This window comes from Anopheles cruzii, chromosome 3 (genome assembly GCF_943734635.1).
Source record: "Anopheles cruzii chromosome 3, idAnoCruzAS_RS32_06, whole genome shotgun sequence".
In the NCBI taxonomy this organism is placed as follows: domain Eukaryota; kingdom Metazoa; phylum Arthropoda; class Insecta; order Diptera; family Culicidae; genus Anopheles; species Anopheles cruzii.
Genome location: NC_069145.1, coordinates 2025191 through 2052441, shown reverse-complemented (window position 1 = coordinate 2052441; position 27251 = coordinate 2025191). Strand labels below are relative to the sequence as shown.

The window sequence follows — 27251 nt, the reverse complement described above, 5'->3', positions numbered from 1 at the left end:
CATCTATCCCGGTGCGCCCAAAGACCACTCCGGAGTCGTCCGGGCGACGAGGTTCCTCGGCGCAACCGACGACGGGTGGTAGCTACTCCGATACGACCGTGTCACCGTTGTTGGCCAAGAGTACGCGGTCGATTCGCTGCAGTGCTTGCAACACACCGCGCCGATTGGCCACCCAACTCAATCGGGTAGCACCGGAAGGCCGCATACCGTGGGCACCGCAGCGAAAGACCACCAACCGTAAGCTGCTGCAAGAGGCCGAAACGGAGCAGCACGTTTGCTGTCGGTTCTGTTGCTGCTGAGGCGAGCACCGAGCACTACCAACCCCTTGGGGCCAACGGTGGCCATGGGAAATAATTAGCCGCACACACAGAGTAGAGTTTGTTTACCAGCGGTATTATATTTTCATGCATCTTTCTGATGGAAAATAAAACACCACACGCCAGAGCGGGGGACGCACAGCACACGTACGCACACGCAAACACTTCTCTACTTAAGCGGAATAAAACGGGAGCTGTGCGTGGCACCGATACCGGGGCGACCGTGCTTGACCGGCTTGTAGGTCATCGAGAACTCGCCCAGGTAGTGGCCGATCATGTCGGGACGGATTTCCGTCTGGTTGAACGTCTTGCCGTTGTAGATACCGACGGTGGAGCCAACCATTTCCGGCACGATGATCATGTTCCGCAGGTGGGTTTTCACGCAAGCCGGCTTCTCGTTCGGGGGCGTGTTTTTCTTCGCCGTCCGCAGCTTCTTGATGAGCGCCTGGGGCTTCCTGCGCTGGCCGCGCTTCAGGCGCCGCTTGGCCCGGCTGTGCATCAGGTCCATCAGCGCCTCCTGCTTCATGTCCAGCAGCTGGTCCAGATCCACCCCGCGGTAGGTGAATTTACGGAACGTACGCTTCTTCTTTGCCCCCTCCTCCGGTGCGTTGTCAGCCATGGTGGCAATCGGAGCGCCAGAAACTCTAAAATAATCGGATTTTCCGCGAGGATTTCACGCGACACTCGTCCTCTCGGGCAGAACGAATTAGGAAAGAAGGTTTGACAGCTCGCCCGGAGCGGAAGTTCCACAACGCACAAACGCACGTCAACTGTCAACCGTGAGTGGCCACGGTGAGTGTCGGTTTTGCGTTTCCCACCCGAACGAAAAAATCACTCAATTTGTCATTTAAAATTGAAAACGCTTCTACAAACAGAAAAAGTGAGAAACGCTCCCGAAGCGTTTTGTGTTTATTGTGTCTTGGATATATTTTTCTTTCACTCTATCCTCTACCTCACATTGAACTGTCAGATCGTTCGCTGTTGTAAACAAAATGTTTCATTTATTCAGCATCACAACTTAACAAGTTTTTTGCAATTGTTTAACTAGTTTGCATCCGCCATGCACTTTGCTACACTCTATGTCTAAAGGCCCGTTTACACGTAACGATATATCTGAACGATGCCTTGTATGAGACCATTCGTAACGATATATCGTTACGTGTAGACAGCAAAATAGTACCAATTTGCTTGTATACTACCATAGTTTCAGATCAAAAAAATTGAATGCGCCACCACGCAGGGACGAATAATTGGTTAATAATGTTGATTATTCCATTTGGTCATTCTAGTTTACGATCGGACCGGATCGCCAAACGGCATCGGCGGTCGAGAATCGGGCCTAGAAGCCGGCCCGAGCCTCATTTGTGCGAAACGGATCGTGCCAAGAGTACCACGGAGCGCACGGAGTGCACATTTTGCCCACATTTTATGTCGTTTCCGCAAACTCCGGCTGACCGGCCGGCCGCTGTTTGTGACGTAAAAAGCATGTTATTAATTGCATTTACACTGCCATTATGCAACGGCGGGCAGGCAGGACCGTTTGATGTTTTATGGCCCCCGGGGCCCCGCGGCTCGGAGCTGAACTTGAACCGAACGCCGGAGCCAGTTAATTGAGAGATATCGAGAGATTCCAGTTCTTTCAATGCTCAGCGCGCGCGCACACCATTAAAGGAGCATAAATTTCTAACAAAATTTAATTACACCCTCCACCGGTGTGTGTGTGTGTGCGTAAAGGCGGGCAGTGGTCATCTGGCGGGCTGACCAGAAACCTAAGACATTGATCTCCAAACCGAGGATCCTCTTGTGTCGGGGGGTGAGCAACATAGCAGAAGTGCTGGCGGGCGAGTGTCCGGACGGCCGTGGCCACTCCAAAACCTGTTGTGAAGTTCGTCACAATGTTTTGCACAATGGCAGCGACCGCCGCCGATTGGGAGGCGATTGAAACGTCGAGATTAGGGCCCGGCCGAAGACCGAAAGGGGGCCCCCGCCCAGCGCGTTGTCGTGCCGTGAGTCCGACGCCGGCCCAACTCTCCCCGCAACGCAACTCGGAGCCAGGGTGGCGTGACCGGATGGGCCTTTTTCAATTACACGCTTCTGGCAGCGGCGGCAGCCCAAGAGGGAGGCTTCTCGAGAGTGACCGCACCCACCCTAGATTCGGATTCGGAACGGGGTTTTCGCCGTCTCATGCTGGGCTGGCCTTTTTGCGTCATTTTCGGTTGCCCCGTGATAAGTGTCTTTCAGAATCACGACCACTCGCGCTAAATTGAGCCACGATGAATCATCGGAATCTCGGGGCCTCTTGGCCCACCCTGGTCCCTGGCCGCCTTCGCCGCCGTATCACTTACCAGGAGCAACCACACGGAGCGCCCCGAACACCGAACTCTGACTGTCAGCTGAATAAGTGTAGATCGTTAGACGCCCGGCACGTCACGGGACGTCGTCGGGACGGAGGACCACCGGCCACCGGGCCACCGGGCCTCCGGACGGCACTCCCCGCGGGCGTGCCAGGCGACATACAGTTCGTTGTAAGCGCGCGGCGCTGTCAAAAGTGTTGAATGCCTTCGTGATTGTACTGTCACCAACGCCAAGCGCATTCCGAAGCATAAGTCGCGCTGCAGCCGGAGGGTTGGTGCACGCTGCCTACGCCTCCGGCTTCGCGGTGTCATCACTCATAGTGATCGTGCGCCGCGAAAACCTCTCGGGCGGCTAATGAACAAAAATTGAAATCATCTCCCCACGCGAGGACCCAAATCAAAACATGCGCCCCCCCGGGTTGGTGCGCCCGTTGGATCCCGAATGTCTGCCGAATGCCAATTGACCCGGCGGACGGCGGTACATACCACCACAAAGTAGATCGAAGCCAGGGTTTTGTCTTACGCTCCCGAACGGAAGCGAGCTCGACCGGGCCACTCGGTGCTCCCGGGGGCTCCCGGAACAGAAGCGCGCAATGGTTGCGCACGCTGTCGTGATTGCTTATTTCATTCACGTAGCTTTCAACGGGCTCGTTGCGAATGCGGCTTTGCTGCGCATATTTGAGAGAAATATTAAACAACGATGCTGGGCAATGCACTAACGATCCCATTTGAGTTAAAAATCTTGTTTAAATGTGCATAAATGTGTGTGGCGTTTAGTTGAAAAAACTCTAAGCATATAACAGAATGCACCCATAAGTGCTATAGAATCTGAAAAGCAAGTAGTTTCCAAGAAAAAGTAAATTTCCAAATTAATTATTGTAAATACCAGTACGCAGCTAGCCTGGGTTATTTTCTTTTACTACTGAAGCTCTAACAATTGAATCAGTATTTAGTTGTGATTTTTCTATACTTGCAATTTTGAAACGACAAATGACGATTATCGATTATATAGATATTTGATATTTATATACATAGGTGTAACAACCTCGGCCATTTCAAGCTAACGATGTTTTAATATTTACAAAATCTTAAGTTCTCTGAAAATGGTTTAGCTTTTTAAAGGAAGAATCTGAAACAATAACAGCAATAAAGTGTCGAAGAAGATCAGCAAAGTAGAACTTTCATGTTGTATTTCATGTTTTAATAAATAGATAACCGCAATTCCGATTCAAATCGAAAGCAGCCCTGACCCCAAATCATACAAACGCTTTTTATAAAATCATCGAAATGAGTGACCTCAGCGCTTGTCAAACTTTACTCACTTTCAGGAGCGCCGTTGTTTACGAATTTTCGCGCCCAGAAGCTGTCAGAAATCGAGATTGTTAATAGACAGATTCCATTGAAGCATCATTTGCCTAATAAACAAGTGCAAAGTGAACGCATTTACAGAATCGCCTAAATAAACGATTGCAGTGAAAATGGAATCTTCGACATTGATTAAGAAAGAGGATGGTGTTGCGTAAGTTGGTGTTCAATGAGGATTCAAAGATATGATAGCGATTTTTTTCCAATAGTGCTAAAATATGTCGATGGTGTCTGACGCCCAATGATGCTTTGCGAGCTCTAACGCGCGACGATTCCGGACAATATAAAGTCCAAAAAATTTTCGACTTTACCGGTCTACAGGTAGTAAAATTGTAACAACATACATCTCACCGTGTTCCACAAGAAAAACTGGTCTATGATACTCATATTTTTACAGATTAACTTCGTACCTGGAGTTCCATCGTATTTGTGCACGATGTGCGAATCGCGTTTGAAAAAAATGTATCTGTTTCGCTGGCGATGCAATGAAAAGATTGATTTGGTCGATAAATTTATCCAACAGCAGAACACAGCAAAGAACGCAACAGAAATCACTCAAGACCATCTTGACCACTCTGCCGAACAAACGGTTGGCACAGAATTGTCAATTAAAACTGAAGTTACCTCACCGGATGCAGCAACGGATTTGCACTTGAATCAGAAGTGTTACACTGTTCATCAAGCGAATAGGACATATGAATGTTGTGGCCACATACCTGATGATTTATTTGAGGCAAAGGAAAATCCAGTTGCAATCAAAACAGAGTACGAAGAGGACGATGAGCAGGATCGGCTGCAAACAACGAATGATGCTCTGGATCATGAAAAGGATAACCTCAAAAGTCATCGCAAAAACCGAAAGCACCTCTGTCCTCATTGTTTATCAAGGTTCACACGCTCATCTCATCTAAATGTTCATATCCGCACTCACACCGGCGAAAAGCCATACCAATGTAAAGTATGTGACAAAGCGTTCAACAAATCAAGCAATCTAGTACGTCACTCAAAAATTCACAATAAGGACCAACAGCACAAGTGTCCTCATTGTTCATCAATGTTCGCGCAGTTTACCCAATTGAGAATCCACATTCGCATTCACACTGGCGAAAAGCCATACCAGTGTAAAGTCTGTGACAAAGCGTTCAGATCATCAGGCGATTTGTCAACACATTCTAAAAATCACAATAAGGACCAACAGTATCGGTGTCCTCACTGTTCTTCAAGGTTCGCACAGTCTTCTAACCTAAAAAGACATATCCGCACTCACACCGGCGAAAAGCCATACAAGTGTAGAGTCTGTGACAAAGCCTTCAGTTCATCAAGTAATCTGGCAGATCATTCCAAAATTCACAATAAGGACCAACAGCATCAGTGTCCACATTGTTCCTCTAGGTTCACACAGTCAACTAGCCTAAAGAATCATATCCGCACTCACACCGGCGAAAGGCCATACAATTGTAAAGTATGTGACAAAGCATTCTATTCATCAGGCAATCTAGTACGTCACTCAAAAATACACAAGAAGGATGAACCTCATTAATCTTCACAGTTCGTTCAAGTTTGAGTTTGTATAAGATTGAATTTTATATGTTTGGTGAATCATCGTAATGAAATTAATTTTCTTCTATAACCTGGGTTGTTTATAAAATAAGAAATCTTTTAAATTACATAAGAAAACACCGTTATTTTATGGATAAAAGTTATTAAAATAAAGTGAAACTAAGTATCATCAAGAAACATTATTCGTAAACATTCGTCTTAAAGTACTAACTGCGAATTGTTATTTTATCATATGCACTGTTCAATGCTTACTTACTTAATAGGCAATTACAATTGCCGAGCGGTCCTGCCCTACAGCAAAGATTCCCTCCACCACTCGCGGGCCTTCGTGCACCAACCCGTTACAACCGCCATCTCAAATGAGGTCTACCTTCACAGTTGGTCCGAGCAATAACGGGATTTAAAAATATAAAATGGAGGCATATCGATTAGTTAGTAACATACTTTGAAAGGTGCGTTCTTCCTGTTTCAAAGGCATCTAAATTTATACAAATCGGTTGATAGATTAAAAAAATGTGCGCGTTCTTTTATCAGTAGGTTTAGTACCCGTCTTGCAGCCGCTTGAGTCGCTGGAATGTCGTGATAAAAGAAGAATAAAAAAGAATCCTTCCATGTTCAGTTTGAGCTTAGGAGATACGAAATAATCACATGGTGACAGATCAGGCAAATACGGAGGGCTGTTGTCTTTTTTGGTGGTTTTAATCATGTCTTTCGAATGTATTACACGAGCCTCCTGCTTCTCCAATAAAAAGCATAAAAAAAGTCTCCAATACAGATATCTCCAATACAGACCTGCATAAAAAGTCTCCAATACAGATATCTGTTTTGTCATCTACTCTCTTCAATGCTTAGTTTTTCGTAAATTCCGCTCCACTTAGTTAGGTATTTTATGGCCCGTCTACACGCTACGATATATCGTTTCAGATCAAAGTGCATTGTAGCGATAGCGGATCTGAAACGATATATCGTAGCGTGTAGACGGGGCTTTAAACTACCTCAGGAGGAGGATCTCACGAGTGCCATTGTTTACGATCTTTCGACGCTCAGAAGCTGTCAAAAATCGACCGATTGTCGAAGGCCAGATTCTCTGTTTAATAAACAAACGCAAAGTGGACGCTTTTACAAAATCGCCTTGATAAACGATTGCAGTGAAAATGGAGTCTTCGGCAGTGATTAAGAAAGAGGATGGTGTTGAGTAAGTTGGTGTTCAATAAGGATTAAAAGGTATGATAGCGAATTATTTTCCAGAAGCGCAAAAGGGTGTCGATGGTGTCTGTCGACTGGTGATACTTTGGAGGCTCTAGAGAACGATGATTCCGGACAATGCAACCTTCAAAGGCTCTCCGAATGCACCGGGGCACAGGTAGTACTTAGTAACACACAATTCATCCTGTGCCACAAGGAAGACTGTTCTCTGAGATTGTTATTTTTACAGATTGAATTCTCTCCTGGAGTTCCATCGTATTTGTGCACGATGTGCGAAGCGCGTTTGAAAAAGCAGAACGAAGCGAAAAACGTATCAGAAATCACTCAAGACAATCTCTACTATTCTACCGAACAAACGGTTGACACAGAATTGTCAATTAAAACCGAAGTTTCCTCACCGGATGCAGCGACGGATTTGCACTTCAACCAGAAGAGCTTTGCTGTTCATCAAGAAAATAGTACATATGAATGTTATGGCAAAATACCTGACGATTTATTCGAGGCAGAGGAAAATCCAATTGCAATCAAATCAGAGGACGAAGAGGTCGATGAGCAGCATCAGCTGCAAACAACGAATGATGTTCTGGATATTGAACAAGATAACCATAAAACAAATCCTTTGTTATCGATCGGTCAGAATCAAAAAGATCATCCTGTGGCCGTAGCTGACAATACGTCTGTTGATGATTCATCAGCAGAATCAACTCAAACCGTCTTGAGTCCGGGAACCGGGATCGCCCATAGTAAACGCCGTTCCAAAAAGCACAAGCACCACTGCCCTCATTGTTCGAAAACATATCCTGTTTTAAGCAAGTTAAAGATTCACATACGCACTCACACCGGTGAAAGGTCATACCAGTGTAAAGCCTGTGACAAAGCCTTTTACTCATCAAGTAGTCTGACACTTCATTCGAAAATTCATAATAAGGACCTACAGCATCAGTGTCCTCATTGTTCATCAAGTTTCGCACAGTCGTCTGGCCTAAGGACTCATATCCTCACTCACACTGGCGAAAGGCCATACCAGTGTAAAATATGTGACAAGGCCTTTTACTCATCAAGTAGTCTGACACTTCATTCGAAAATTCATAATAAGGACCTACAGCATCAGTGTCCTCATTGTTCATCAACGTTCGTGCAGTCATCTACTCTAAAGATTCATATCCGCACTCACACCGGCGAAAGGCCATACCAGTGCAAAGTCTGTGATAAAGCGTTCAACCAATCAGGCAATCTGGCACTTCATTCGAAAATTCACAATAAGGACCAACAGCATCAGTGTCCTTATTGTTCATCAATGTTCGCGCAGTCATCTAACCTAAAGGCACATATTCGCACTCACACTGGCGAAAAGCCATACCAATGTAAAGTCTGCTACAAAGCCTTCTATTCCTCAAGCGATCTAGTACGTCACTCCAAAACTCACAAGAAGGATGAACCTCATTAATTGTTTCGTTGTTCATTCAAGTTTGGGTTAGAATATGTTTGAATTTTGTTTCTTGGAACACTAAAATGTATGAATTCGGCGATAACAGTTAGCAAAATTTCACAATCGGCAACGATCAGCCCAATAAAATTATTTTCTTCAGAAACTGGTTTTTGAAAAAAAAAAGAAATCTGTAAAGCAACGGCCGAAGTAGACTTAGTGGGCTGCTTTATCTACTGTTATTCTCATGACATGACCAGGCTGCTGAGCCATATACGCGACAATAGACTTCTAGACACTATTGTAGTGACTGCTCAATTGTCCCTCCACACATACGGGGCCACGGGGCTGAGCTCCTTCGTCGTAGATGCGTGTGTGATTATTGGTTATAATCAACGATTATAACCACAGCTTCCACCCTCGCAACACGAGATGTGAGCGAAATAGTCTACTCAGACTGTTGGCTGCTAGCATCCTAGCGCGAATCTCCTCAGTTATGTCATTGTTGGTTCTAACCTTTGATCCTAGATAGGTGATGCTCGAGACGACTTAAAGTAGATTGTCCCTGAGGTCTCCACTCCCGAGTCCCGGATGGCTCGCTCCAGCACGATGTTAAAGAGGAGGCAAGCTAGGCCGTCCCCTTGGCGCAATCCCTTGGTGGTAGCAAAGGGATTGGAGAGCTTTCCATCCACCTTCACCTGGCTTGTGACGTTGGTTATGGTCATTCTCGATAAGTATTTACTTCTAAATCGTGAAAGTGCACCGCATTTGTTTACATTTTTAGCCGACCAGTGTCATCCTGCAATTGAATGCCAGAGACGCAGCGAACGATGCAATGACGATACAGCGGATGATAAATGATGCTTGGAAACCTGCAATGTAGTGCTAAACTTAGACATAGAGTGTAGCAAAGTGCATGGCGGATGCAAACTAGTTAAACAATTGCAAAAAACTTGTTAAGAGTTAAGTTGTGAATAAATGAAACATTTTGTTTACAACAGCGAACGATCTGACAGTTCAATGTGAGGTAGAGGATAGAGTGAAAGAAAAATATATCCAAGACACAATAAACACAAAACGCTTCGGGAGCGTTTCTCACTTTTTCTGTTTGTAGAAGCGTTTTCAATTTTAAATGACAAATTGAGTGATTTTTTCGTTCGGGTTCCGACGAAGCAATCTGGTACATATTGGGCAAACGGGTGCTCAGTAGCAATTACATTGAACGCACAATATTAAGCATAATTTCATGCATTCAAAGAGCTCAAAAAAAGAACAAAACTTGAAAATCTTTTTCAAAACCTAGCCACGATGCGTTCATTGGTTTCCTTTGGGACGTCAGATTGCGCTGTCATGAAACGCATGAATCGGAGACTGCGTTTCCTTGGCATTTTGACAGCAGTGTCAAAGTGAGCAGTGCTCGCATCTCGTTCGGAAGGTGGTCAGCAGCGATAGTCGAGGAAAAGCGTGAAAATCGGCGTATGCACGGGTAATTATTCGGTGTATTCGTTTGTACACCGCCATCTGGTCGATGCTGAGATTCGCCACATATTCTCCACACCGCCACACGGCGCAAGAATCCTCCGTTGGATGCGTCCCACGAGCCAACCATCGAAACCAGAAGCACGGTGAACGTGAGCGTGAGAGAATATTCGCGATTCCCAGCGTAGAAAAATTTGACAGCCCTCTCATCGTTCAGAGTCTGTGTCACTACGCTGAGCTACAGTAACAAAAAAAGTTCTCACCATCCCGTTTCAGTTCGTGTGTGAGTGAACGAGAGCGACTTCACGTGTGAAGCAAAGGAGCGAGTGAGGCAGCGAGAGCCAGTGAAGTGAGCTTTGTTGGTGTGTGCGGTGAGCTAGGGCGAGAAGCAGAGAACAGCAGCGAGCAGCACACGTTCGTTCAGTAGCCGCGAGACAGCAGCAGCAGCAGAAATAAAAATTCCGAACGAAAATGGCGTCGATAGATCCGCAGTCGAAAAATCGAATGCAAGGGTTCAAAAACAAAGGAAAAGATCAAGATGTAAGTATAAACCGCCAGCTTTGCACCGCGTTCCGCCAGTGAGGGCCGTTTTCGGCCGTCCCGAAAACGAACGCGAGTGAAATCAATTCTGTTCTCGGCCTGCTTTGCCCGTAATAAAGTGAATAAGGTTCGCTCACGCCATGGCGTTGCGACGGGAGCGACGCAAAAGGTGTTCTGTGAATATCCTTCCAGCAAAATACGGGGGGTGGCATGTTTTTGCGAGCTAGGAAAATGAAATGTTTTTACGCGCAGATAACACACGGGGATGAGTTTCGTAGAAGGGCCCCTCTCGGCCCCCCGTAGTTACTCATCGCTGCAAAAATGTATTTCTTCTCTCGGCTGTATCAGTCGCGGGCGCGGATGGTTGGTAATACGCCGTGCACATTGATGCTCTCTGGTGCGCTGTTGTGGTGGTGACCGTCCGGTGCCTTCTGTTCCTTTGTGTGCTGTACCCCGATTCCGCTGCGGAGATGATGAATCGTCGTCGCAGATGATGGACCGCCGCCGCCGCCACCGCAATCATAAATGTGATGTGCGTGCGTGCGTTTGCCGTGAATTCTACGCAATGGTGGCCCCGGGTTCCATCATCGCGAATGCATTTGTTCCTTCTCTTCTCTCCAGAGAACGAACCTTGAAGAGAGCCTGTGTATGAGAAGCGATATGTGTCGCTCGTTGGCTACTGCGATGCGAATTTCTAAAGTTTCGCGGAAAAGAAGGCCGCGACTCTGACGGCGCGCGCTACGTTCGAGACACACGCAAGAGAAGGTATAGTTATTTGTAGCATCGTTGACCTTCCACTGCCACTCACCCGCCGTTGGAACCGTTCACCGGGTGGGCGCGTGTGGGGGCCAAAGCCGAACGTTTACTTGACCTCTCGAACGTCAAAAAAAAAGTTATGATTACCAAAGTAGGCATAGCCGACGGACGGACGAAATGTTTCGACTTTCGCGGACATTTCCACGTGCTGCAGAATATCACACGATTGTTCTTAAACTCTTCATCTGTCCCCCGTGTTTGCAGGAAATGCGAAGACGGCGAACCGAGGTGACGGTGGAGCTGCGCAAAAACAAACGGGAAGAGACGATCCTCAAGCGACGCAACGTACCCCAGACCACAGCGGAATCGACGGACGAGGAAGACTACACGCTACAGTCGAATCTGAAGAAGCTGGTCGAAAAGGCAGCCAACAGCAGCGACAAGGACGGCCAGCTGGCGGCCGTGCAGGCCGCCCGGCGTCTCCTGTCGTCGGACCGCAATCCGCCGATCAACAACCTGATCGAATCTGGCATCCTTCCCATCTTAGTCAATTGTCTGGAGCAGGACGACAACCAGGTGCTGCAGTTCGAGGCGGCCTGGGCCCTCACCAACATTGCGTCCGGGACGGCCGTGCAGACGAACCAGGTCGTGCGGGCCGGTGCCGTGCCGCTGTTCCTCCGTCTGCTCGGTTCGCCCGCGCCGAACGTGTGCGAACAGGCCGTCTGGGCGCTCGGCAACATCATCGGCGATGGGCCAACCCTGCGCGATTACGTGATCAAGCTCGGCGTCGTCAAGCCGCTGCTGTCGTTCATCAAGCCGGAAATTCCGATCCCCTTCCTGCGCAACGTCACCTGGGTGATCGTGAACCTGTGCCGCAACAAGGATCCGCCGCCACCGGTCGCGACGATTCTCGAGATACTGCCGGCCCTCAACATGCTGATCCACCACACGGACATCAACATCCTGGTCGACACGGTCTGGGCGCTCAGCTATCTGACGGACGGTGGCAACGAACAGATCCAGCTGGTGATCGACAGTGGCGTGGTGCCGAAGTTGATCCCGCTCCTGTCGCACGTGGAAGTGAAGGTGCAGACCGCTGCCCTGCGAGCCGTCGGCAATATCGTCACCGGATCGGACGACCAAACACAGGTAACCGGTGACCGGACGTTGTGGCCACTTGGATATCAACAACCCACGAATGCTTCTCCTCTCCGCACAATACTAGGTGGTGCTGAACTGTGACGCCCTGTCGCACTTCCCCAACCTGCTGTCGCATAACAAGGACAAAATACGCAAAGAGGCCGTCTGGTTTCTGTCCAACATCACGGCGGGCAACCTGGCGCAGGTGCAGGCCGTCATCGATGCCGGTTTGCTGCCGAAGATTATCGACAACCTGAAGCACGGCGAGTTCCAGACACAAAAGGAGGCCGCCTGGGCGATCAGCAACCTCACGATCAGCGGTAATCGTGACCAGGTCGCACAGCTGATACACGATGGTGCCATTCCACCGTTCTGCGATCTGCTGATGTGCCAAGACAGCCAAGTCATCAACGTATGTGTCCCGACGGAGGACGGAACTTGTGGGAACTGACGATCCTTTTTTGCTTTCTGGGGCCAGGTTATACTGGATGGTATCAACAACATGCTGAAGCTGGCTGGGCCACACTCGGAGCACATCGCCAATCTGATCGAGGAGTGTGACGGGGTGTCGAAGATCGAGAACTTGCAGAACCACGAGAATCTCGAGATCTACAAGCTCGCGTATGACATTATCGAGCAGTTCTTCTCGGAGGATGTAAGCCAGCTTTCCGACTGCCCGATCGCGTTAATATGTCAATCTGTTAAACCGAATTCTGATTCCCGCAGGCCGACGAAGCCGTTCTGGACGATCTGAGACCAGCGTCGGACGAGAATGCGTTCCAGTTCACGCCGAACCCGAACATTCCCCGCGATGGGTTCAACTTCTAAACCGGCACACCAGAAGAGGTTACGACGATTGGTCAGAAGAAGTCAGTCAGACACACGGAACACCACACACACACACAGACACAGACACGGACACAGGACACGCCACGAGAGACCGAACGAAGACTCAAGACGAGACGACGAACGTGCTTACGACGCACACGCGGCATTCATCTCTACCTTCCTTCCCATCAGCTCAGGCTAGAGGCCACGAACGGCAGCGAACGAAGCGGCATGATGGGCAGCGGCAACGGCCGGAAGTGAATTAGGGAATTTATACGGGACGCGATCCTTTATCGAGAGAAGCCCACGAAGGAGGAAGCTGTCCCCGCGCTGTTAGAGGGATGCGTTATGCGATCTATTCTTAATTTGACACCCATAACCTGGATTCTGGCACTTGCCAATAGAGGATAGAGGCGGGTAGGGCAATGCGTTTTTCCGCCACGTCTTCACGTGGCGCCACGGATGGTTCTCCGTGTGTGTGTTTGAGGAAGCGAAACGAACGAACTCCACATCAAGAAGTAATTATCTGTTAACACCCTTAAGAACGCGGTGAAGACTATTAGAGAGTAAATGTATAATTTCGAGGCCGAGTGAAGCACTGTGTTAGGCAAAGAAGAATTCTATTAAATCCATTAAGGCGGCGGGTGAATGGATTCATTGCTGACAATAATAGGTTTTCGGCAGTTGAATCCATTCGCACACATACACACACTACGCTCGTATCACACACCTGTATTTATTGGACGGACTCTCGATGACTTTAGTACACCATTAGACCAATCGACACACCGGCGGACGACGGGACGAGATCCGAGACCGACTTTCCTCTTTCCATACAACTCTAGAGATGATGTTCCGAACGCGCGGGATGATTAGGAGTGACTCAGATCACGCTAGACAGAGAGGCAGCAGACGATCACCGATCGCGATCACGATCACGAAAGCAATGTTAGCAACAACTAGCGCCATCGCTTTGTGCGGTGTGCGCGATGAACCAGATTTTAAGAGGTTGCAGGAGGACGTGCCCGTGTTTGTACATTTTCGAGCCACGGCACACCGGAACTCCGCGTCCCGCATGATCAACCTTTTCGCGATCTGTCGATTTTAGAGCACACGCGGCGGTGTATTTTTTAACATACTTTTTAGGCTGTTGTTTCGGGGACGTACGCCTCGTCGGACGGGAGAGAACCGGTATGCTGCCGGATGTGCCGCCGTGCTTCAGAAGGATGCAGTGGTCATCGTTAGGAAGGTGATCCGTTTTGAACGGGAAGAAATAGAGAAAACAGAAACGGAGAGTTTGTGGAAGTGCCACACCATATGGACGCTTTCCGTGCAACAGTTTTGTGATCCTAACGCGCGCGCGCGTGCGCACCCGTGACCCGCACCCGGTTTCCGGCGGGTTGCGTGTGCTGTGCGTCGTGTGTGTACCGCGTGTTGTGAGGTATGTCGCATGCGGCTGCCAAAGACGATAGAAGAATTGGTGGACAAATTAATTTAACGCGTGAAGCGAAATACGTGGGGAATGCAATTGACGCAAAAGCCGCCGGCCTTTTATTGGTGACCGCCGATGGCCAGAGCGGGGCAGAGAACTGTTTCGTGTCTTTTGTTGCGCGCTTTGCAAAGCACACACACACACGCAGAGAGATGCAGAGGAGAGAGACCGAGAGACAGACGATATTTTTGTAAAATAGTCCATTTATCGCATCGTTTTTTGTTGTGTTTTTTAATTGCAATTTTCACTGCGCGCCGCGCAGTCGATGACCCCCCGTTCCGATGGGATGGGAACCAGGGCGGGCGGCAGAGATCACACGCACGCCCAACCTGGTGCAGCGCGCACAGTTAACATATGAGACACCGCGGATCGCGCAGTAATATGTAATTTATTTTGTATGTCTTACCTAGGAACCAGAATTGACGAGCTTTTCGAAGAAGAGAACACGAAGACGCGCCGGTGCGATCCGTGGTTCTGGCGGCGATCCTTGTTGTGATGGATCGATTGTGTAGAGGGAACAAAAGTAAAACTATTAAAAATGGAGCGGCGGAGCGGAGAGCGAATAGAAGCGTGTTGAAATCTTCGCCAAACCCGCGAAGCGCGAAGATATTATGTATAGGCTGTAGTATCGGATAACGGATCGGCGACGGCGGTGGCCGTCCGTCTGCCCCGGTGTCCTGTGGTAAACCGCAATGGCACAATGAGCGCCACTTTTTTGGCGATCGCGTCCCTCTCTCTGTGACGCACGACGAAGAGCATATGGCTTCGTTTGTGCACCAATAATATGTGATCGGCCGCGGATCGCGCGCGCGCGTACACCTGTTTCAACCTGTGGCCGCGCGATGTGCGTGTGTGTTTGTTGTGGATCAATTCAGTTAAGCTTTAAACAGGGTCAGGCGAGGAGGGTGCGTGGAGTAAAGAATAGTAGAGCGCCTTCGGCCCAGGCATAAAAGGACGCCAGTGATGAAAACGGGCGGCGGTTCCGGAACTGGCTGACGTTTGTTTTGTCAGTCAGCAAAGTCCTCAGCCGCCGCCGGGTGTTCGGGCGTCGCCTGGTATGTTTTTACGCAAAATGTTTGCCCTCTTGATGGCCAGTTTAGTTTGATTCGGCGGAGGGACGTGTTTTGCACTCTCTCGTTGCACTCCGCGCAGACAAAGCAAGCGGCGGCGGCAGCGACGACGAAGACGGATGACAACAAAGAACGGGGGGTGTCCGCTGTTTGGGGCGGTAATTTAAAATTGTATAAATTCTATATATAAAAGTATATACAAACCCACACACACACACACAAAAGACGCGAGACACGGACGGCCAAAACTTTATTTCAAACAAACGCCACACAAACCAGAACCCGGTGCGGCAGGAGGACACTCTGTGTTTGAGTTGCAGTTACAGACGATGGTTGCTTAGTTCGATTTGACGAGCAGACACGAAGCAAATCAAAACACACAATAGCGCGAACTTTTCTTTCGATTCTACATCAGCCAGAAGCGAGAAACAACAACCAACCCAGAACCCAGAAAGTCGGCCAGAAAGTGCAGGAAACTTCAGAGAGCACACATAGTAACTTGCAGCAGCTCCTCACACGACGCCGCCAGCAGAGTCAGAAAGACACACAGCTTACTCAGAACCGATTTTGCCCGTGTCGTTCTGCGAAGAAATGCGACGGAAAACTGATAAAACAAAATACCATTCAAAATACACGCATTCTGTGCTCCTCTTCCCTGTTACATGCCGAACCGATTGCCGATGTCGAAAATCCGATGTGGGTAAGGAACAATAGAAACGCGCACCGCACCCCAGTGGGCATATCACAGTGCTCCGGGCAAGCAATGTAACAAAATAACTTCTGCGCCCCAACAAAGAGCGCTCTCCTCCGACACTTCTACAATAAAACCAACTTTCGCACTCATTTTAAAAGAAAGTACCACAAAGTGGATTACTTCTGTGATTTCATTCCCGGAACGGTGCACGAAATTAACGGCCCGTTTGAATCAAACCACGGTTCCAATATTGGCCGCAGCGCGCGCGGCAGTTCCGAACACACGCACACAGTGACAGAATGGTGTGTTGTTTTCCCTCACACACTGTGTGTGTGTGTTGGTTTCGTCGAAGGTTTCTGTTTTGTTGATGGAATGTAAAAGTTTTTCGTATCGCGCAAAAGTCAGTCCAACGACGGCCAGTTCGCAGAGTATAGTGGCAGCACGCATTCCGGGTGGCCAGCAGCAAGCAACCGACATTTTTTTCGTGCCCGGTGCCCGAGCCGATGCGATCGATTGTGTTCCAAAAGTTCGAATCGCGTGATGTGCGGTCGTAGTAGCAGCTGAGAGCAGCAGCTTCCCAGTGACGACGCGACTTTTTCATCTGTGATCCGGCGCGCGGTTGCCATGGATTGGTGTTGAACCTACGATGGAATTAAAGCATCCTTCGCAGCACAACCATCACCCGTCACCGCCGTCGTCGTCGCCGTTGTCGCCACCGGCGGCTGCCACCGTCAGCACCGTCATATCGTCATATCAAAGGCTGACCGGGCACGGTGGCGAATCCGCGGCACTATTCCCACGGCCACCACCACCCTCGTCGTCGACGGTGCGCGTACGACGGAAGAATCTCGCGGCCCTGCCGAGCATCGGTGAAAAGTTGAGCGCCATATTCGGTGTCCAGCTACAAGAAGTGGCCGATGATGAACAGCAGCAGCAGCAATCGCAGTCACCGTTTGCTACGTTTCTGCTGGTGGACGAAAGTTCTGGTTGTCAGGTGGCTGCGGTCGCTGCGGGCGGTAGCGTGGCAACGGGTAGCAGCAGCAGCAGCAACAGCAACGGTGACCTAATCACTCACGTACAGGTAAGAGTGAGCCCGGGCGACTAGATGGGTTTGTTTGGGGCGCTCCCCGTCCCCGGACAAGAAACTTGTTTTTCGTCACCCCGCTCGCGCTCTGGCTCCCGCTGCGTGCCCCCTCGTCCGCATTGTTTTACGCAGTGGTAACAAATGCGAAGTGCGACGTCTAAACGCGGAGCAGGCTCCGTGGAGTGGCTGCACCCAAAAACTGCATCGGCGGGTTCGAAAAAAGCGCAACTGCATCGTGAGTTTCCGTTCCGTCCGCCGCGTGATAAGGAACCGGGGGGCCCCGGCACCTTGAAGGGGGGTTTCCCAATCAATCGAAAGTCATACGAGCGGAAGAACCGGGCGAATATCAGTAGCATGTGCCCCCCCCCCCCCCCCCCGCCGGCGAATGGGCACTATACTTCCGTTGTTTCTTGTTCTCCGTTTTAGCCTTGTGTTGACTTTGGCCGTACATTGGGCCGGTTCCCGAAATCGGTCGCTCGATCAATCATACACCGGTTCCGCTCGGAAGTTGTTACCCGCAAGCACTGGCTGGCACACGGGCAATAAACTGGCGTGCTTATCGATGCGCTTTCCGACCGGGTGGGGGGGCCACAACTGATTTGCTGGCCACATGTGATAGCGCGACGGCAGCGCCGGTTATCAGCGCGCCACAAGACGTCCGCGCTCCGTTACGCCGTTTGATAAAGATAGGATGCATCTGACGCGAGTTTGCGCGAAGGAACCGACTAATGGAGATAATAAAGCCCCCGGGGAATTAAGGTTGAATCGAATTTTGAACCATATCGGCTGTGGCTGCTTTTTCGGGCGCCAAACCGAGCAGCTTGTGGCCGGGGGCCGGGCTGGGTTCTGCTAATCAAAGAACAGCCGGCCCCAGGAGCATAGGAAGGCCGGAGGTGGCGTTCTGATTTGCGTCATCGGCCGCACCGGTATTCTTTGGGGGTCTTTGGGTGGTCTTTGGAATCAAACAGTGCACAGCGCTGGAAGAGCTTCCAGCTTCCAAAACTTTATTTCCGGACTTTATCACCGTCACAAGTTCGACCGTCAGACTTCACTTCTTGAACGCAACTGAACTCTCTCTAACTGTCGATGTCTACTATGTTCGACCAACCAAATAACGTTTCCGATACAAGTCTTGAAATTTTCTGATCGCTGCTTCGTGCGCCTGTTGCTTGGTTTTTGCACTCTGGCTCCTAGACTTTCAATCGTAACATGTTTTTTTCCTTGATTTTCGTTCCAACAACTACAACTTTTTCTCCACAATACTATATTTTGGACCGATCATCGGAACCTTTGCTAATTGCCAATCTGTAATCCGGTAGGTTGAACGATCGGGTGATCTTCAAACGGCGGCTCTCCGACCAACGACGGTCCGCCAGAAGAGAGCCGTGGGAAGAAGAGAGCACCAAAGAACAGCACCGTCCCCCTTCGGAGGCGCCTATGGAGGCTTACCGTCCCGCGGAAAGTGTCGTCACTGGGTTAAATTTAGAACATTATGCTTCTACTGTCGCGGCCGGTCGCCGGTCTCGAAAGCGCGATCGCTTCGCTCCCAAGGCTGCGCCAATGTCCTGTTGGAATGTCTCTTTCACTTTGGGGCTCCAGCGTTGTCCAGCTTAGAACTACGCCCAGAAGTGGGTCAAGCTGTACGAATGTTGCCCCCCGATCACGATCGTGCTCCACGGCGTTGCTACTGGTCAAAGTGTTGGCCCACGACCGGACCAAAGTGTTGGACCGGAAAATACTCGCATGATTTACACACCCTTTTCTGTCTCTCTCTTTCTCTCGATCGGCGAAGTATCGAGGAAGACGGGGACCGTTTGAATGAATCGCCCGGATGATCGCCGTTCTAAGGGGGGAACTGAAGATGAGTTGTTATGCAAAGCAGCGGTTCGCTGTGGCGCTGGTGGCACAAAGACCGCCCCCCGGGCGGCAAGCGGGCGCGAAAGGTGAAGAAACGTTTAGTCGAGTCGGCCGATCGAGAGATCCAGCGCTTGGCGGCGGCGGTGGGATTTTTTGAGTTTTGTTTCTAAGCGTTCCAAGAGTCCAATCCAACGACCCCCCCACCGGGTCGATCGGTCCCACCTGACCAGTCTCGCCGCTCTCTGCGCTCTCCGGCCACATCCGGGTTTAAATTTGTGCAATAAACTAACCAACATTGGCAAAGCACAGCATAAAAAAGGCAGACAGCCGCAGCAACGGGCCAACACACCAACACAGCCACGGATTTGGTTTTTTCACCACCAAAGACCACCGGCCCCCCGGGTGACATCGCCAGCGAGCTGAAGCCGGGGATGATCGTGTGGCGTACGCGGTTCTAGACGACTTCCCACGATCGCACCGCGTGAGACGTGGCGGCCACGCAGCGCCGGACCACACGGATTTCTCTTTGCTCCACGGGAAACCCGGGTCAGTCCCGTTCTGTGGAGCCGAAACCATTGATGCGCTCGGTTTTGCGTCATCGGAGTCGGACCGCGAGCACCCGATCACGATCTTCCTCAACGAGCGCCGCCGCTAACTAATGACCATCGCCACTGGCCACCGGGCAAAGGTTACACCGAACGGGGCGGCCTGCCATAGAGTTCAAGTCCGGGTTCGACCGGGTATTTGGCCACACTGTTAGCTAACAATTAGCCCCTTCCTGGTCGAGACGGGGGCTATTTTTGGGTACTCGCGGTTTTCGGCGATCGATTGATCGTACTTTTGATCGTATGAAACTCCTTCCGGATATCCTCACGATCACGATCGCAGTTGGAGCCGGAATTCCCAAAACGAGTCACAGGGTCACGGGCGATCGGGGAAGATCAGTCTCAATTGATCGCCCGAGAGCCGGTCCGAGAGAAAGTGTCCGTCCACCTCTCGAAACCGCCTTTCCGCTTCTTTTTATACACAATGCCCGCACTCGGCCCCGGGGGAATGTCCATGCCCATGGTCTCATTATGCGCACGTACGACGCGTATTTTTCTGGCTCCCGGATTGCGCGCCACTTCCGGTTGGGTCGGACTCAAAAACCCATTTGTCAAACCCTTTGCAATGGGCGTTGTGAGTGCGAGAGAGCGAGAGAGAGCAAGCCGGATATCGGGATCCGGTTGTCCGCGACGGTCGTCAGCTGGACTTTCACCGACCGACCGTCGACCAAACGCATGGCTCGCGCCCTCGGCTCGGCTCGCCGCCCTGACGCCGACGAGAAGGGAGAAAAGTTCGGGTCGCCCCGATCGGGGGTCGTCTTTTATCTTTTCGCGCGCCCCGCGTTCGATCCGGATGTGGCCCCTGTTATCGACCAGCACGTGATGTGGCGAAATCGGTCGACGATCCGGACGCGCCTCCTAATCCCCGCCCCGCGGGCATCCGGTTGCGTCCAAACCAAAACTGCATATGTTCAAGGTCGTGCGCACCTGACGCAGCGCACGTCGCTGGCGCTGGTGACGTTGACGATAAGCGGTATCATGCCACCCGGGCCATGCCGCGGGATCCGGAGCATTGACGACACTCGCTGCTGCATCCGTGTTCCGTCCCGTTCCGAAAACAATAACCTTTTGGGACTCTAGACGCCAGATGATAAGATGGCGCATCCCGCCGCCGCCGTACGGTTCTTCAATCGTGGACATCATGTAGAAATCTTGAATTTCCTTTATTTTAATATTTGAGATCGGGAGATGGAAATTAGCACGTCCGATACTGTTGAGTGTCACAAAATGTTTTAGCTGTTCAATGAATACTTGATGATTGCTCGACCGTGCTGCTCGACGTTGCTGCTCGACTGCTCGAATTCGCATTCGCGGACTGCTCGAAAAGATGTCGCTACGACGAGGTCGCTACAATCAGATAAAGACTCTTTTGTGAGGCTTTCGGACCCTGGTTCCAGGTACAATCTCAGTCTCAGACGCCCACACCGGGATGGCCACCGTGGGATTTCTTGGCCCCAAAGAGAGGTCCGGGAGAAAACGGCTCGCGAACGGCTCGCGATCTGTCGATCTGGTGAAGGAAAACTTTCGCCCGCCACGCGACTGCCGCGATCGTTAATGGGCGGCCTGTTGCCGGAAATGTGCCGACGGTGGGGGGGGATGTCCGCGAGATCCGGCTCTCTTTCGACGATTGGCACAACACCCGGAGATGAACTCTCTTATCAGTCCAGGTTCCAGTCCTTTTCAAAGGGTTCGGCGAGCGAGAGAACGGCGAATGACGTGATCATCTTCAACTCTTCAACACACGGGGGGGCCAGACGACCAGTTCCGGTTCCGCAAGCGAACGCGCTTGCGTGTGAGAACCACCGCGCCACAACAAAACAACCTGCGCCCGCGAGAAAGAGAGAGGGTGACGGCGAAACAAAAACTCTTTCTCCAAGCGCGACGCGCACGCACACCAAAATCTCGGCTCGGCCACTCGTCGTCGCGATCGTGTCCGCATCTTCTGCCCCCCTTCACAATGTGGCGATCGCCCCTCCCGGGGGGCTCGAAATTGGAATTAAGCTTTTGCTACGTTGAATGAATGGAAAACAGTCTCCGTCCACCGTTCGGGCCGATCGCAGGTCCCGCCAGTGATCCGCAGGCCGTTTTGTGGTGTGTTCGTGTGCGTGAAATTTGGCCTGTGTCTCGGCACCCGCCCGGATTTGTCCGCAGTGTGTTGCGCAGTGCGGTCGGATTAGAGGGTTACCGCCGCCGCCGCCGCGCCAAAATCAACAAGCCCCCCAGACGGTGTCGGCGCCTTCATTCGTTCGGTGCAGGCGCACCGAAGGAGGATGTTTACTTTGGCGTTCGCCGTCGCTAGCCGTCGCCATTCGTTGCCGACCGATCGGTGGCGGAAGGTGAAGCGATCGTAGAGAAAGCGCGTACTGAGTGCGGCGCTTTCGAGTGAAGCAAATAGTACACGATCGTCCGTCGATCGCAACCGAAAGCCTGTGTGTGTGTGTGTGGTACGAAGCGGAAACGCGTGCACGATCGATCGCACGATCTGACGCGCTGACGTCACGCCGGTGGCGCAGCATCAACGGCGAATGAGCGCGTAGCGAGAGAGTGAGCGAGAGAGAGAGACCAGGTGCGATCACAAGAGTGGCGATCGCGTGACGTCACGCAAATTTCGTACATTCCATTCCGCCAAAGTCCGGGTTGCCGCCTGTCTGTGGGTGTGTGTGTGTGCGCCAGGCGATCCCAAAAAAGAGGGGTTAACCCCTGGGGGCCCTCCACTTTAGCGATCCTCCAGCGAGCGGAGAGGATCACATCCGCGTTGGCACTCGCCCACAGTGCTGTGATCGCGATCGCGATCGCGATTAGTGTTGGTGCGCGAAATTAATCAATGAGCGAAGCTCATCTTCGGCAATCCGCGAGCCGGTGTCTGGGTCGTTCCTTCCGTCACAGTTCCTAAGACTCCGAAGGACGGAGTAACAATAAGCAGCACGGGACAAGAAGAAGCAGAAAAAGTCCTTGAAAATGCTCATCACAACGAGCTTCAGTCAGAAGGTAAATGATCGTTCGCAAAACCGTGTTGAGCCGTGGCCACCCCACAACAACAATAACAATGACGCGCGCGGGCGCCCTCCAAGGTCGTTGGCAGCGCCATTCCACGGCGGCGGCGGCGGCGGTCAATATTTAGCAGCAGCCGACGAGGCTGTCGTCATTCGCGCGGCCAAGATCCGGTTCAATGTAACACTTTTTTTTTGTCGCGCGACGAGAGCGAGAGAGGGATGCGGTTCGGGCTGTTCGATCGGGGTCGATCGCGGTACTAATGTGCGTTCCTCTCCTATTCCGACAGCAATTCATCGACTCGCTGTGCACGAACGAGGCAGAAGACTCGAGCTATGACAGTGACTGCGAGGCCGAGGACCTGTCCCACGAGCAGGTGTCCCGCACGACCAGCGACACGCTGGGCCAGGAGTTTGCCGAATACGTGAGCCTCGGCAGCCATCATCACTATCAGCCGCAGCAGCAGCAGCATGGTGGTCACGGGGACATCTTGGAGGCCGAACACTCGCCCGGGTACCAGCAGCGGGTCGAGTTCGCCCTGAAGCTCGGCTACACCGAGCGGTTGGTGCAGGCCGCCCTCCAGCGGCTCGGCCCGAACCCGGCCCAGAACGAACTGTTGGCCGAACTGATCAAGCTCGGTTCGCAGCCCGGAGCGAAGGGTGGTAACGAGTTCACCATCGACATCGGCCACCACCACGGGGCCGGCGATGCTGTCGGTCGCGGTGCGGCGGTAGACCGCCCTGCCGTGGACCACCCGGTGGTGGGCTCGATCGATGGCGCTGGCGGTGGTGGTGAGGAATCGTTACGCTCGATCGTGATCGACGGGAGTAACGTGGCGATGAGCCACGGCAACAAGGAAGTGTTTTCCTGCCGCGGCATCCGGCTGTGCGTGGACTGGTTCAAGAACCGGGGCCACAAAGAGATCACGGTGTTTGTGCCCAAGTGGCGCAAGGAGAGCTCCCGCCCGGACAACCCGGTCAAGGATGGCGAGATACTGAGCGAGCTGGAAAAGGAGCGGATGCTTGTCTTCACGCCCTCCCGGCTCGTTGGTGGCAAGCGGATGGTCTGCTACGACGATCGCTACATCCTGAAGGTAAGATCGCGCGCGCCAGTCCAGTCGATCGCGTGGCATCACTCCTTCCGCCTTTTATTCCCCGTTTCCAGCTGGCGGCCGAGAATGACGGAATCGTCGTTTCGAACGACAACTACCGGGATCTGGTGCAGGAGAGTTCCGAGTTCAAGAAGGTCGTCGAAGAGCGCGTCCTCATGTACTCGTTCGTGAACGATCGCTTCATGCCACCGGACGATCCACTCGGTCGGTCCGGGCCAACGTTGGACAACTTTCTGCGGATGCAGCCACGCAAGGGCGATCCGCCGCCACCGTGTCCGTACGGCAAGAAGTGCACCTATGGCAATAAGTGCAAGTTCTACCACCCGGAGCGGGGCAGTTTGCCGCACAAATCGGTCACCGAGCGCCTGTCGGAGTACGCGGCCCGCCACCTGCAGGCGCGCTCGAGTGGGCTCGATGGCGGCAGCGGTGGCCGCAGTGCGGTCCAAGGCAAATCACTGAGCGTTCCGCTCAGCAACAGCAGCAGCGAGACGAGTCCGATCAACGAGAAGCGGAAAGCACTGTGTACGTAGTGACCGCGGCGGATTCGTTCTAATTCCTTCTAACGGTCACATTACCGCTTTGTTTTGCAGGTCGCACCAGATCGAACGTACCGCCGGTCGACAGTAGCAACACGTACGGGCCAGGGCTGCCGCCGGATCACCTGCCACCCCATGCGGTGCATCATCCGGGCGCTCAGCAACAGTTGCCTTTCCTCGCACCGCCGCCCCTGCCAGTGGCCAGTAACCGGCCGTGGGATCTTTCGCCACCGCAGCACCACCCGCCACCCCAGGACGTGCAGCAGATATTCCCCAAATCTCATAGCATAGAAAATATTTCTAAGGAACCGACGTACGGTGGCCTGCATCCGGCGATGCTACATTCCACCGCCGGGTGCTATGGCGCGGCGGCAGCGGCGCAAATGTGGTCCCGTCAGCAGCAGCAACAACCGCAGCAGCAACCGCCAGGAGATGGGCTCGATCCAAGCGCCGGTCTGGTCGATAGCGTCAATCTGCACCGCAAACTGCAGCGTCAACTGACGCTCAATCCGGCCGGATGCGATCCGCGGATCTATCAGATGCAAAGGCTGCAGCAGCAGCAGCAGTCGCAACAGGCCCAGCACCATTCCGCCGCCGCCGCCGTTCAACTGTCACCGCACAGGCCACTGGCTCCGTCGCTGAGTGGTGGCACGCGGCCATCGCCTCCGTCGCAGTGGGAACCGCACCAGGTACGCATTCCGCACTTCGGATCGGGCCGGATTTTTGTAACGCTTTTGTGCTTTCTGTTTTGCAGCACGTGACACGCATCGCGTCGGCCCCGGACACGGTCCGCCCGTGGCACAATGGGCCCCAACCGCCAGCGTCGTCCTCCGAACCGCATATCAATCTCGGCAGTCACACACGGCAGCAGCAGCAGCAGCAGCAGCAGCAGCAGCAGCAGCAGCAGCAGCAGCAGCAGCAGCAGCAGCAGCAGCAGCAGCAGCAGCAGCAGCAAGACCAGCGGCGCCGTTTGCACTACCACCTGGCCAGTATCTTCCCCGAGGAGCAGGTGCAAACCGTCATGCAGATGTACCCGGACGAAACGAACCCGCAGAACATCTGTGGCGCCATCTTGGCCATGTTCCCCAAGATGTAGTGCGTGCGTGGCGGTCGGGTGGCCGATGGAATACTCAAACACACTCCACACACACACAGAAACACACCTAGTGTTAAGGCCACTGATGGTCCACTTTTTCCCCGCTTCCTTTCTGCGCGAAAGAGCGAGCGAGAGAGAAATATTTATCGGTAGCTATGGTTACTGTGCGAAAGCACGCACGCACGCACGATGATGGACGAGGACGTGTACGCCTTATTATGTTATTACTTTAAACGCAGTAATTATATTAGTAATTTTATTCTACTTTAAATCTGACGGCGACCATGCGGATCACACGGCAACGGCAACGGCCACAGTAAGCGAAAAATCTCACCAACGACGTATGGACGTGTATTTTAATTTTTAAATCGTGCGTGTGTGTGTGTGTTTGTGCGCGCCGCATGCATAGCAACGGCGCGGCGCGGCGCGTCTTCCATCAACTCACAGTCTCAGTAGACTCAGTATGCAAGAATGTGCGCGACAGCGAAGGATGTCGCGGCGCGGCGCGGCGCTAGTGTGCTGCTCCGTATCCGGCACTCCAACTTAGTGTGCCTGTAGAAAACAAAGGCAAAATTAGGGCCTTCCTTCGCTTCCCATCGTAACATACGTACAGAGAGTATTGTATCGCTCTTTCTCTCTCTGTCTCTCCTTTTATGATACTCCACGAGCAGCAGGAAAACGAACAAAAACGAAAACTGTACTACTACTTAATACTACTACTACTACTACTACTATTACTATTTGTGCTTCTACTACTACTACTTACCAACCCCCTATTGCGGATTACTAGACGAGACAAGTAGAGACATTCAAATAGTGTGTAGTGAGTCGAGTGAACCGGTTCGGTTACCGGTTTGGATTTTACCTGTTACTATGATGGCGTCGTCGTGTTGTGGAGATGATCAACTTGCGAAATGCGCTGGTGGCTGCAATACTATTGTGTCTGTAAGATGGCAGGGGGAGGCAGGAAAAGCGTTAAACAAAAAACCTTAGGACAAATGGTAGAGACGAGTCGGGCAGTGCTTAATAAGGGGGAGTAAGCGAGAGAGAGAGAGCATCAAAGATGCGTGGCGAAGTCTCTCGGATACGGATGCGCCCGGTTTCGGACGACTAGTTCTTCACTTCATATTGGAGTATGGTTTCGTGTAGCTATGAATGATAGGGAGGAAAAAAAACAGTGAGAATGTAGGAAAACGTAGCACCTTTTGAAACTCGCCTCTTTTTTTTCTTTCGCCGCCAGGCACAAGTATTCACCGGCAGGGTGTTACCTTTTGCTTCGGTTTACCTCCAGTGCGTTGTTTTTGTTCATATGTTATTCCTCTGGTCATCCCCCACGCCATCCGAAAGCGTAGCGGCTTGGGAGGCGCACACTTTTAGCACACTCGAATATGGAGAGCAGCTGCATTCTGACGACTCGAGATGCGATGGGCAGCAACAAACCACACACACAAAGTTAAACAGACAGTTTGCAGACAGCGGAACAGGTGGCCGCGCGTGTACACAGCAAGCGCACAACTACTTAATGTGTAATGAGTAACAAAAGTATAGTTAACAATTGCGACCCGTGCGACTTGTTGCTGATGGCTATATAGGAAGAATATAAAACACACACAAAGTGGGACTTATGACGGGGGCCGCGAACTGGATCCTGGTAGAATCAAATGGTGTTTCTGTTTTTTCTTGGCAATACATTTGGAAAGAAATCTTTGTCTACCGGGGAGGACGCACTGTTTCGTCTTCTTAC

General features: G+C 51.7%; 4 protein-coding genes and 1 long non-coding RNA gene across 6 annotated transcripts; 4 read left to right on the top strand and 1 right to left on the bottom strand.

The window, feature by feature from the left end:
- Window positions 1–372: 372 nt before the first annotated feature.
- Window positions 373–3725, bottom strand: LOC128272483 (40S ribosomal protein S15-like). Of its 2 annotated transcripts, XM_053010302.1 has the most exons (2): window positions 3714–3725; window positions 373–915 (listed from the first exon to the last, which is right to left on the bottom strand). In XM_053010302.1, exons 1-2 carry the CDS (start codon window positions 3723–3725, stop codon window positions 487–489), a joined length of 441 nt encoding a protein of 146 aa, XP_052866262.1. In that variant the 3' UTR covers window positions 373–486. The 2 variants fall into 2 exon arrangements, with proteins under 2 accessions (XP_052866262.1, XP_052866260.1); XM_053010300.1 differs by lacking the exon at window positions 3714–3725 and having other exon boundaries at window positions 373–1036.
- Window positions 3726–4906: 1181 nt separating this feature from the next.
- On the top strand, window positions 4907–8249 carry LOC128274722 (zinc finger protein 846-like). The gene is made up of 4 exons (XM_053013010.1): window positions 4907–5538; window positions 7820–7830; window positions 7944–8046; window positions 8131–8249. The coding sequence occupies exons 1-4, from the start codon at window positions 5091–5093 to the stop codon at window positions 8247–8249; spliced, it is 681 nt and encodes a 226-aa protein (XP_052868970.1). The 5' UTR covers window positions 4907–5090.
- Window positions 6730–7460, top strand: LOC128272482 (uncharacterized). Its single transcript, XR_008269249.1, has 3 exons — window positions 6730–6791; window positions 6845–6959; window positions 7032–7460. It is a non-coding gene; the product is annotated as an uncharacterized LOC128272482 (long non-coding RNA).
- Window positions 8250–9641: 1392 nt separating the features above from the next.
- Window positions 9642–15030, top strand: LOC128272481 (importin subunit alpha-3). Its single transcript, XM_053010299.1, has 6 exons — window positions 9642–9714; window positions 9984–10247; window positions 11268–12152; window positions 12229–12555; window positions 12622–12798; window positions 12870–15030. Exons 2-6 carry the CDS (start codon window positions 10179–10181, stop codon window positions 12969–12971), a joined length of 1560 nt encoding a protein of 519 aa, XP_052866259.1. The 5' UTR covers window positions 9642–9714; window positions 9984–10178; the 3' UTR covers window positions 12972–15030.
- A 1165-nt stretch (window positions 15031–16195) lies between these two features.
- LOC128274714 (endoribonuclease ZC3H12A) lies at window positions 16196–27153 on the top strand. Its single transcript, XM_053012999.1, has 6 exons — window positions 16196–16233; window positions 16987–17308; window positions 23054–23857; window positions 23929–24397; window positions 24466–25100; window positions 25166–27153. Exons 1-6 carry the CDS (start codon window positions 16196–16198, stop codon window positions 25505–25507), a joined length of 2610 nt encoding a protein of 869 aa, XP_052868959.1. The 3' UTR covers window positions 25508–27153.
- The last annotated feature ends 98 nt before the right edge of the window (window positions 27154–27251 follow it).